This window comes from Ranitomeya imitator, chromosome 2, assembly GCF_032444005.1.
Source record: "Ranitomeya imitator isolate aRanImi1 chromosome 2, aRanImi1.pri, whole genome shotgun sequence".
In the NCBI taxonomy this organism is placed as follows: Eukaryota; Metazoa; Chordata; class Amphibia; order Anura; family Dendrobatidae; genus Ranitomeya; species Ranitomeya imitator.
The window spans coordinates 196,937,656-196,950,054 of record NC_091283.1 but is presented as its reverse complement, the minus strand read 5'-3'; the positions used below and the strand labels follow the sequence as shown (position 1 = coordinate 196,950,054).

Sequence of the window (12,399 nt, the reverse complement as noted above, 5' to 3'; positions counted from 1 at the left end):
CCAAATGCTGTCCAATATTTCTTACTGATTCGTTGACTTGCATGGACGATTTTGATCTGATGCTTGGATCAATATCGGACATGTTTTCACGGATTTCCAGGTGCCAGAATGGTCTGTTTTGGTCCCATCCGCTGTATTTTTTTTAACTAGAATTGGCAATCAGGACTTTATCCAAACTGTATGAGATGGAGATGGAGTTGGAGACTAAAAGAAAAAATGATAATAAAATATTTTATTCTATCAGTGGTCTGCATATCTCGTATTTTCTAGTATTTAATGACTGTCAAGTGTCCTAAATTAGCTTCTAATTGAAGAATTGAATTTCTTTTGATAGTAGGAGGAAAATGTAGATTTACATGACGTGTGCATGGATTGGTGTTTTCAGTGCTGAATATTGATTCCTTGTTCCTTTATCTTTTGTAGTGCTCCAATGCCCTACCTCATAGGAATACACTCAAGCCTAATGGAAGTAAGTTATTTCTCTTTGTATGATTAAAGCGTAAAGTGTCTTTCCAGTTCTTCTGTCACTGGGTAGTTTTTGCTTAGAAAATATAGTTGCAATCTGCCAACATCAGTCTAAAATCCCATAGACCACCTATGACAAGTCCTTAAAAAAGCTGACACAGAGCCTGCACAGAGGTCCTCTTTGTAAACTTAGGTGTACACAGGTTTTCTTTCTGTCCATTCCAATAGAAAAATAAATTATGACTCGCTTCATCTCGGTGCACACGAGAGTCAGCTGTACTTACTGAGCAGAAGTACACTGCTCTTGCCTAAGAACGCACACAAAGTGGTGCACAAGCTCAGCCCCTGCCTAAGAACGCACACAGAGTGGTGTACAAGCTCATCCCCTGATTAAGAACGCACACAGAGTTGTTCACAAGCTCAGCCCCTGCTTAAGAACGCACACAGAGTGGTGCACAAGCTAAGCCCCTACCTAAGAACCCACAGACTGATGCACAAGCTCCGCCCCTGCTTAAGAATGCGCACACAGTGGTGCACAAGCTAAGCCCCTGATTGAGAACGCACACAGAATGATGTACAAGAACAGCCCCTGCCTAGGAACGCACACATAGTTGTTCACAAGCTCAGCCCCTTCTTAAGAATGCAAAGAGAGTGGTGCACAAGCTCAGGTCCTGCCTAAGAGCGCACACAGAGTGGTGCCCAAGCTCATCCCCTGTTTAAGAACGCACACAGTGATGCACAAGCTCATCCCCTGCGTAAGAACACACAAAGAGTGGTGCACAAGCTCATCCCCTGCGTAAGAACGCACAAAGAGTGGTGCACAAGCTCATCCCCTGTTTAAGAACACACACAGTGATGCACAAGCTCAGCCCCTGCCTAAGAGCACACAGAGTGGTGCACAAGTTAAGCCCCTGCTTAAAAACGCACAGAGTGGTGCCCCTGTTTAATAATGCACACAGAGTGGGGCACAAGCTCAGCAGAAAGTTTCTGTCCATGCACTGTTCTGTGCACAATCAGACACAAGCTCAGTGCTTCTGCCTCCTAAGCACTGCACTTCTCATAAATCTTCTGAGTGATCGGTGGCGAACTCAGAATCCAAACCACCAACAATCTTCACATATTAAAAAAAAATAAAGTTAAAGAATGACTAAACTTAATTTTTTTACATTGTTCCCAAGCATTGTAAAGTTATGAAACTTTGAAAATCACTTGATTACAGGATGTTTTTTTAATTCCTAGAACAGAAAAATCCATGCCCTGCTTTTCCCAGTCTATGTTCCTGCCTTAAGTGATATTGCTCTCTGAATGTACTCATGTGGAACACTGATGATGGCAGTGAAGAGTTCAGCTCAGCCCCTGTCTCCTCCTCTGAGTGTTTTGCTTGTTTGAACCATCCCCTACAGTGCTTATACCCAGAGTTAGTGGGAAACATGTGCTGAGCTGACCCATCACTGCCATCATCTGTACTCCAAATGAGCACGTTCTAATGTCGGTGCAACTGAAGGCAGGAAAATAGACTGAGGAAAAGCAGGGATTTCAAAGCCACTAATATACATTTTTATAGGAGTCAAATTGCCTGATAAAGGCACAGTTAATTGGCATACTCAGGAGAAATTGCAGAACATATTGTACCGTTCGTTTTCTCCTATTATCCTTTTGAAAATTAAAAACTTGGAAAAGTTGTAGTGGAAAAAATGGTAATTTTTAATTTACTTAGCCCGATGTGAATCTCTTTAGGGTTAAAAATGCTCAATATACCCCTAGCCTAGATGAATTCGTCAAGAGGTGTAGTTTCCAAAAATAGGGTCACTTGTGGGGGTTTCTGCTGTTTTGGCATGTCAGGGCCAAATGTGACATGGCGTCCTGTATCGATTCCAGCCACAATTACACTTCAAAATTCAATTGGCACTTTTTCCCTTCTGAGCTCTGCCATGCGCCCAAACAGTAGTTTTACAACACATATGGGGTATTGGTGTACTTGGGAGAAATTGCAAAACAAATTGTATGGTCCAACCTGCCCTACCTGTCCTAGTGTATCATCACCCATCCCGTGCAGACTGTCAGCCCTTGCGGGCAGGGTCCTCCCTCTTATGTACCCGTGTGCCTTATTTTTTGCTCATGTTTAATGTATTTGTCAATATTTGCCCCGTATTCACATGTAAATAACCATGGAATAAATGGCGCTATAAAAATGTATAATAATAATAATAATTTCCTCTCGTTAAAAATTTGCAACTGGCGCAATATTTTTGCAGAAAAATGGCTCAAAGTTATAAAAATCTCTGGAGCACCTGGGCGTACCTTTTAGATAAATTTTGTGAGGGGTCTAGTTTACAAAATGTGATAATTTTGAGGGCTTGTTTCTCCACTGTTTAAGCACATCAGGGTCTCTGCAAACACGACATAATGTCGGCTATCTATTCTAGTCAGTTTTGCACTCCAAAAGTCAAATAGTACTCTTGCCCTGCCATGTTCCCAGGCAGTAGATTTCCACCAAATGTGGGGTATTGTTGTACTCAGGAGTGATTGCACAACAAATATTGGGATCCATTTTCTCCTGTTACCTTTGTGAAAAAGAAAAAATTGGGGCTTAAGTAACATTTTTGTTGGAAAAATTCTAATTTTCTTTTTTTTCTTTTCTCATTACTTTAATTCCTGTGTTGCACCTGAAGTGTTAATGCACTTCTTGAATATGGGTTTGAGCACTTTGAGGGGAGCAGTTTTTAAAATGGTGTCACTTTTGGGTATTTTCTGGCACATAGGCCCCTACAACTCACTTTAATTGAAATTCGATCCCTTTAAAAAATTGGGTTTGTAAATTTTCTTTAACACCTTTCTGACATTAGACGTACTATCCCGTCGAGGTGGTCTGGGCCCCTATGACAACCTCTGGGATAGTACGTCATCACCGATCAGCCACGGTCAGGTGTCAGCTGATTATCACAGCTGACATCTGGCAAATTAACCCCCCGGAACACTGCAATCAAACATGATCACAGCATTCCGGCGGCATAGGGAAGCATCGCGCAGGGAGGGGGCTCCCTGCGTGCTTCCCTGAGACCCTCGGAACAACGCATTGTGATTGCATTGTTTCGAGCGTCTCCTCCCTGCAGGCCCCAGATCCAAAATGGCCACAGGGCTCCTTCCGGGTCCTGCAGGGAGGTGGCTGAGAGCAGGCGCCGGCAAGCCTGCAGCACTGCCTGTCAAATCATTTATCTGACACAGTGCTGTGCAAAGTATCAGATCAGCGATCTGACACTATAGCATGATGTCCCACCCTGGGACAAAGTAAAAAGGTAAAAAAATATATATATTATTACATGTGGTTAGGGTTGGGATTATTGTTAGGGGCGTGTTGGGGTTAGGGGTGTGGTTAGGGTTGGGATTAGGGTTAAGGGTGTGTTGGGGTTAGGGTTGGAGTTAGAATTGGGAGGTTTCCACTGTTTAGGCACATCAGCGGCTCTGCAAACGCAACATGACGTCCGATCTCAATCCCATATACTGTAATTCTGCATTGAAAAAGTAAAACAGTGTTCCTTCCCTTCCAAGCTCTGCCGTGCGCTCAAACAGTGGTTACCCCCCACATATGGGGTATCGGCGTACTCAGGACAAATTGTACAACAACTTTTGGGGACCATTTTCTCCTGTTACCCTTAGTAAAATAAAACAAATTGGATCTGATTTTTTGTGAATAAAAGCCAAATGTTCTTTTTTTTTTTTAAACATTCCAAAGATTCCTGTGAAATACCTGAAGGGTTAATAAACTTCTTGAATGTGGTTTTGAGCACCTTGAGATGTGCAGTTTTTATAATGGTGTCACACTTGGGTATTTTCTATCATATAGACCCCTCAAAATGACTTCAAATGTGATGTGGTCCCTAAGAAAAAATCTTGTTGTAAAAATGAGAAATTGTTGGTCAACTTTTAACCCTTATACCTCCCTAACAAATAAAAATGTTGGTTCAAAAAATGTGCTGGTGTAAAGTAGACATGTGGGAAATGTCACTTATTAAGTATTTTGTGTGACATATCTCTGTGATTTAAGGGCATGAAAATTCAAAGTTGGAAAATTGCAAAATTTTCAAAATTTTCTCCAAATTTCCATTTTTTTCACAAATAATCTCAAGTAATGTCAAAGAAATTTTACCAGTAACATGAAGTACAATATGTCACGAGAAAACAATGTCAGAATCATCAGGATCCTTTGAAGCGTTCCAGAGTTTTAACCTCATAAAGGGACAGTGGTCAGAATTGTAAAAATTGGCCCGGTCATTAACGTGCAAACCACCCTTGGGGGTAAAGGGGTTAAAGAAATTAAAAAAAAATGCTGATCTACTTTTGACCCTTCTAACTTCCAAACAAAAAAAGATTTGTTACAAAAGTGATGCTGATGTAAAGTAGACATGTGGGAAATGTTATTTAATAGCGATTTTGTGTGGCTTATCTATCTTGTTTAAGGGCATAAAAATTCAAAGTTTGAAAATGTTACATTTTTTTTTGTAAAATGTTCGATATTTTTTATAAATAAACACAAATTTTAACACTAACATGAAGTACAACATATCACAAAAAAAACATTTTTAGAATCAGTGGGATCTGTTCCAGAGTTATTCATAAAGTGACACTGGTCAAAATTGGAAAAATTGTCTTGTGCAGGAAGATGAAAAAAGTAGAAAATTTAGCCGGATTGGCAAGCAGCCGACAAATTGAATATCCACTAAAGCTGGCATAAACCAAGAGCTTTTCTCTTTCTAAATGGTCTAAAGGCAGAAAAACAATTGAGTGCTGTTTTAACAGTTTTCTTTATTTCTCTGTGTGTTTGCAGTCATCTGCAGTTTGCCCTTCTTCTGCCCTGTTGTCAATATCTGCTCAAATCAAGTTGTCATTATCCCATGAATTCATTGAGACGAGACTAGACAAATGTAAAAATTCTCCATTTATTTTTGAGATGTAGAGTTCCTAGAAGGTTGCGGATGGCTGGCCTTAAAGTTTTTTTTTTCGGAGTATCTCTCCCATACATTATAGAGCGTTTTCAATACACTTTGCTGAACAGATGAGGGAATTGTGAAAAGACGTAAAGCTGTAGCAGGCTCTATGAGGGAGAAGTCATTATTTTATTTTTATAGTACCAGGCATACTGAAACTGACACAATTGATTAGTGCAGAGAAAGTATTGTAGGATCCCTTTATAAGTCGGGAGCTAATCCGTCAGCAGCACATCAGCTCTGTCACTAAGGCCAGATTATATTACTTGTTCTGCGTCTCGGGGAATTTGATGAAAAGCCTTGAGCGTACTCTGCTTGTTCTCTGTCAGATATTAGGACCAAGACGTGGCTCAGTTTACGTGCACTGCAGAAGCAAGGCTTGATTATTTCCTGTGTTTGATCACAGTAGGGTGCCATAGCATTCATCCTGCAAAAAGCTGTCTGCTATTTATGAGTTAATAAAGGCCAATGAAATGTCTGCACAGATAGAAATTATTAGGCTCATTATGAGGATCTTGCCCTCTCGGGTCTCTCTCTCTCTCTTCCTTGCGATTCGAAAAGCACAAAGGAAAAACAATTGGAAGATCATAATGTTTAAAGACCATCCATGGTGTCACTTCTCACCTGCCGAAAAGAGCCATTCAGGACAAAAATGGCTGCTCTCACCCCCTGGCATACAGAACATATTACTTGGAGAAGATGTGATCTTTTTTTTTTTTTCTATGTCACTACAGGCTTTGACTATCGGCGTAGGCACTTCATGCACATTAAACGCCCCCACATATTAGATTAACACCAATTGAAACCACCGATGTCGGCTAATGTGTATGGGGGACCCCAACAGATAATTGTTGGAGGAGATAAGAATCCGGCAAGTCTGATTTTGAATTTCGGATTCTCTCATCCTCTATAGATATACCACTGCCAGAGAGCTAGTTGAGCACACCTGTTTATGGGAGAATCGGGAGAGATAGCTGCCAGTTGAACAATCGGCCGAACCAAATGTATGGGGACTTTAGGATGCCTCTTAGATGGTAAGCTACAGCTCTGGCAAAAATTAAGGGACCACCACATCAAAACCCTGTCATGGGCAGCCCAATCTCCAGACCTGAACCCCATTGCAAATCTCTGGAATGTAATCAAGAGGATAATGGATAGTCACAAGCCTTCAAACAAAGAAGAACTTCTTACATTTTTGCACCAGAAGCATTGTGAGAAACTGGTGGAAAGCATGCCAAGACGCATGAAAGCTGTGATTAAAATCATAGTTATTCCACAAAATATTGATTTCTGAACTCTTCCTAAGTTAAAATATTAGTATTGTTGTTTCTAGATGATTATGAACTTGTTTTCTTTGCATTATTTGAGGTCTGAAAGCACTTTTTTTTAATTTTGACCATTTTTCCTTGTCAGAAAAGAAATACAAAATGTATTGCTTGGATCTTCGGAGACATGTCAGAAGTTTATAGAAAAAAAGAACAATTTACATTTTACTCAATAATATACCTATAAAGAGAAATATCAGACAAACTGATCATTTTGCAGTGGTCTTTTAATTTTTGCCAGAGCTGTATTTCTACGCGAATTTGTACTAGTAGTATCTTGGAGGAAGCCTATATTCATGCTCACTTTCAATTTAAGGGACATTAATGGAATACAGAGTGTTGTGAATTCTGCTTTTGGGTTCCCTCCAGTGGTTGTAGGTGGTAATGCAGTTGTTCCTGAGTTGCAGTCCTGGTCAGGTGTTTCTGCTGATTGCAGTTCTGACTGGGGTTTTTAGGTGTGCAGGATTCATTAGTCCTTGCCAGTCGTCCATGGTTCTGGGAGGTTTTGGATCTTGGTCTGGTTCCTCCTGCCTTGCTGCCAATTCAGCAAAGATAAGTGTCTGGTTTTTGTTTCTGTGGCACACATGCTGTGTGCTTAATAATTATGTGCTATTTATTTGTTTTCTCTTGTCCAGCTTAGACTGTGTCAGTGTTTTCTCAGTCTTGTTGGATTCTCTGGAGTTGCAGATATACGCTCCACATCTTTAGTTAGATGGTGGAGTTTTTTTGTATTTTCTGCTGTGGATATTTTTGGAAGGATTTTAATACTGACCGCTTAGTATTCTGTCCTATCCTTTCCTATTTTAGCTAGAGTGGCCTCTTTTGCTAAATCCTGTTTCCTGCCTGCGTGTGTCTTTTCCTCTACTACTCACAGTCAATATTTGTGGGGGGCTACCTATCCTTTGGGGTTCTGCTCTGAGGCAAGGTAGAATTCCTATTTCCATCTATAGGGGTATTTAGTCCTCCGGCTGTGTCGAGGTGTCTAGGATTTGTTAGGCACACCCCACGGCTACTTCTAGTTGCGGTGTTAAGTTCAGGATTTGCGGTCAGTACAGTTTACACCAACTCCAGAGAAAGTTCCATGCGGCTCCAAGGTCACCGGATCATAACAGTACAACTGGCCAATAATGAGTTAAATGCATCTCAGAAGAAGGGAAGAAAGGTGTTGAGCCTTTTTTTTTTCCGCACTCTGTTTTGTCTTCTCTTCCCTCTTTTTCTTTGGGTGGCTGAGGAGTCTTGTGATTGCATGGATATTCAGGAATTAGCTTCTCGTGTGGACCAGCTTGCTGCTAGGGTACAGTGTACTTCTGATTATATTGTTCAGACTCCTGTTTTAGAGCCGAAGATTCCTACTCCTGATTTGTTTTTTGGTGACAGGTCCAAATTTTTTAGTTTTAAAAACAACTGTAAACTGTTTTTTGCTCTGAGACCTCGATCCTCCGGTGATTCCATTCAGCAGGTTAAAATCATCATCTCCCTGCTGCGTGGCGATCCACAGGATTGGGCATTTTCCCTGGAATCTGGGAATCCGGCTTTGCTTAATGTAGACTCCTTTTTTTCAGGCTTTAGGTTTATTATATGATGAACCTAATTCTGTGGATCAAGCGGAGAAGACCTTGGTGGCCCTGTCTCAGGGTCAAGAGGCGGCAGAATTGTATTGTCAGAAATTTAGAAAATGGTCTGTGTTGACTAAATGGAATAATGATGCTTTGGCGGCAATTTTCAGAAAGGGTCTTTCTGAATCCGTTAAAGATGTTATGGTGGGGTTTCCTACGCCTTTCGGTCTGAGTGATTCTATGTCTCTGGCCATTCAGATTGATCGGCGCTTGCGGGGAGCGCAGAACTGTGCGCGCTATGGCGTTGTCCTCAGAGCAAATTCCTGAGCCAATGCAGTGTGATAGGATTCTGTCTAGAACGGAACGACAAGGTTTCAGACGTCAGAATAGGTTGTGTTATTATTGTGGCGACGCTTCTCATGTCATTTCTGTCTGCCCTAAGCGGACAAAGAGGATCGCCAGTTCATTTAACATCAGTACTGTACAACCTAAATTTCTGTTATCTGTGTCCTTGATCTGCTCATTGTCATCATTTTCTGTCATGGCGTTTGTGGATTCAGGCGCCGCCTTGAACTTAATGGACTTTGAATTTGCCAGGCGTTGTGGTTTTCCCTTGCAGCCTTTGCAGAACCCTATTCCTTTAAGGGGCATTGATGCTACACCCTTGGCAAAAAATAAGCCCCAGTTTTGGACACAGCTGACCATGCACATGGCGCCAGCCCATCAGGAAGATTGTCGATTTCTGGTGTTGCATAATTTGCATGATGTTATTGTGCTGGGTTTTCCGTGGTTGCAGGTACATAATCCTGTGTTGGACTGGAAGTCTATGTCTGAATAGTTGGGGTTGTCAGGGGATTCATAATGATGTTCCTTTGATGTCAATCTCCTCTTCTTCCTCTTCTGAAATTCCTAAGTTTTTGTCTGATTTTCAGGATGTATTCGATGAGCCCAAGTCCAGTTCCCTTCCACCGCACAGGGACTGCGATTGTGCTATTAACTTGATTCCAGGCTGTACGTTTCCTAAGGGCCAACTTTTCAACCTCTCTGTGCCTGAACATACCACCATGCGGAATTATATTAAGGAGTCTTTGGCGAAAGGGCATATTCGGCCATCACCTTCACCGTTGGGAGCGGGATTTTTTTTGTTGCTAAGAAGGATGGCTCCTTGAGACCCTGTATTGATTATCGCCTCTTGAATAAGATCACGGTCAAGTTTCATTACCCTTTACCTTTGCTTTCTGATTTGTTTGCTAGGATTAAGGGGGCTAGTTGGTATACTAAGATTGACCTTCGGGGGGCATATAATCTTGTTTGTATTAAGCAGGATGATGAATGGAAAACTGCGTTTAATACGCCTGAAGGTCATTTTAAATATCTTGTGATGCCATTCGGGCTCTCTAATGCTCCATCTGTTTTTCAGTCCCTCATGCATTATTATTATTATTATTATTATTTATTGTTATAGCGCCATTTATTCCATGGCGCTTTACATGTGAGGAGGGGTATACATAATGAAAACAAGTACAATAATCTTAAACAATACAAGTCATAACTGGTACAGGAGGAATGAGGACCCTGCCCGCGAGGGCTCACAATCTACAAGGGATGGGTGAGAATACAGTAGGTGAGGGTAGAGATGGTCATGCAGCGGTTTGGTCGATCGGTGGTAGCTGCAGGTTGTAGGCTTGTCTGAAGAGGTGGGTCTTCAGGTTCTTTTTGAAGGTTTCGATGGTAGGCGAGAGTCTGATGTGTTGTGGTAGAGGGTTCCAGAGTAGGGGTGATACGCGAGAGAAATCTTGTATACGATTGTGGGAAGAGGAGATAAGAGGGGAGTAGAGTAGGAGATCTTGTGAGGATCGGAGGTTGCGGGTAGGTAAGTACCGGGAGACGAGGTCACAGATGTATGGAGGAGACAGGTTGTGGATGGCTTTGTACGTCATGGTTAGGGTTTTGTAGTGGAGTCTCTGGGCAATGGGGAGCCAGTGAAGGGATTGACAGAGGGGAGAGGCCGGGGAATAGCGGGGGGACAGGTGGATTAGTCGGGCAGCAGAGTTTAGAATAGATTGGAGGGGTGCGAGAGTGTTAGCGGGGAGGCCACAGAGCAGGAGGTTGCAGTAGTCAAGGCGAGAGATGATGAGGGCATGGACTACGGTTTTTGCAGATTCATGGTTGAGGAATGAACGGATTCGTGAAATATTTTTGAGTTGCAGTCGGCAGGAAGTGGAAAGGGCTTGGATATGTGGTTTGAAGGAGAGATCAGCGTCAAGGATTACCCCGAGGCAGCGAGCTTGTGGGACTGGGGAGAGTGGGCAGCCATTGCATGATATCTTCCGGACTTATCTTGATAAATTCTTGATTGTATATTTGGACGATATTTTGATTTTTTCCGATGATTGGGAGTCTCATGTGCAACAGGTCAGGATGGTATTTCAGATCCTTCGTGACAATGCTTTGTTTGTGAAGGGGTCTAAGTGTCTCTTTGGGGTGCAGAAGGTTTCTTTTTTGGGCTTCATTTTTTCTCCCTCATCTATGGAGATGGATCCGGTTAAGGTTCAGGCCATTGATGATTGGATTCAACCCACATCCGTGAAGAGCCTTCAGAAATTTTTGGGTTTTGCAAATTTTTATCGCCGTTTCATTGCTAACTTCTCTAGCGTGGTTAAACCCTTGACCGATTTGACGAAGAAAGGCGCTGATGTGGCGAATTGGTCCTCTGCGGCTGTCGCTGCCTTTCAGGAGCTTAAACGCCGATTTACTTCTGCTCCGGTGTTGCGCCAACCAGATGTTTCTCTTCCGTTTCAGGTTGAGATTGACGCTTCTGAGATTGGAGTAGGGGCCGTTTTGTCTGAGGGATCCTGTTGATTCCTTGATGAAACCGTGTGCCTTCTTTTCCCGTAAGTTTTCGCCTGCTGAACGCAATTATGATGTCGGCATTCGGGAGTTGTTGGCTATGAAGTGGGCATTTGAGGAGTGGCGACATTGGCTTGAGGGAGCTAAGCACCTTATTGTGGTCTTGACCGATCATAAGAATCTGATTTACCTCGAGTCTGCCAAACGGCTGAATCCTACACAGGCTCGATGGTCCTTGTTTTTTTCCCGTTTTGATTTTGTAGTTTCGTATCTTCCGGGTTCTAAGAATATTAAGGCTGATGCCCTCTCTAGGAGTTTTTTGCCTGATTCTCCTGAGGTCCTTGAACCGGTCGGCATTCTGAAAGAAGGGGTGGCTCTTTCTGCCATTTCCCCTGATTTACGATGGGTTCTTCAGGAATTTCAGGCTGACAGACCTGACCGCTGTCCAGTGGGGAAACTGTTTGTTCCTGACAGATGGACTAGTAGAGTGATTTCTGAGGTTCACTGTTCTGTGTTGGCTGGTCATCCTGGTATTTTTGGTACCAGAGATTTGGTTAGTAGGTCCTTTTGGTGGCCTTCTTTGTCTCGTGATGTGCGTTCTTTTGTGCAGTCCTGTGGGACTTGTGCGCGGGCCAAGCCTTGTTGTTCCCGTGCTAGTGGGTTGCTTTTGCCATTGCCAGTCCCTGAGAGGCCCTGGACGCATATTTCTATGGATTTTATTTCTGATCTTCTGGTTTCCCAGAAGATGTCTTTTATCTGGGTTGTTTGTGACCGGTTCTCTAAGATGGTTCATTTGGTGCCTTTAAATTGCCTTCCTCTTCTGATTTGGTTCCGTTGTTTTTTCAGCATGTGGTTCGTCTGCATGGTATTCCGGAGAATATTGTGTCCGACAGAGGTTCCCAGTTTGTTTCTAGGTTTTGGCGGGCCTTTTGTGCTAGGCTGGGCATTGATTTGTCTTTTTCTTCTGCATTTCATCCTCAGACAAATGCCCAGACCGAGCGAACTAATCAGACTTTGGAGACTTATTTGAGATGCTTTGTGTCTGCTGATCAGGATGATTGGGTGGCCTTCTTGCCATTGGCCGAGTTTGCCCTTAATAATCGGGTTAGTTCGGCTACTTTGGTTTCGCCTTTCTTTTGTAATTTTGGTTTTCATCCTCATTTTTCTTCTGGGCAGGTTGAGCCTTCTGACTGTCCTGGTGTGGATTCTGTGGTTTAC

At 42.6% G+C, this 12,399-nt stretch overlaps 1 protein-coding gene across 3 annotated transcripts in view; it reads left to right on the top strand.

The window, feature by feature from the left end:
* Nucleotides 1-12,399, top strand: part of DENND1A (DENN domain containing 1A) — a 1,020,433-nt gene that overhangs the window by 535,409 nt on the left and 472,625 nt on the right. For all 3 annotated transcript variants that reach the window (XM_069748456.1, XM_069748457.1, XM_069748455.1), the window contains exon 11: nt 424-469. In XM_069748456.1, coding sequence (XP_069604557.1) covers nt 424-469 — 46 coding nt within the window. The remainder of the gene's footprint in view (nt 1-423; nt 470-12,399) is intronic.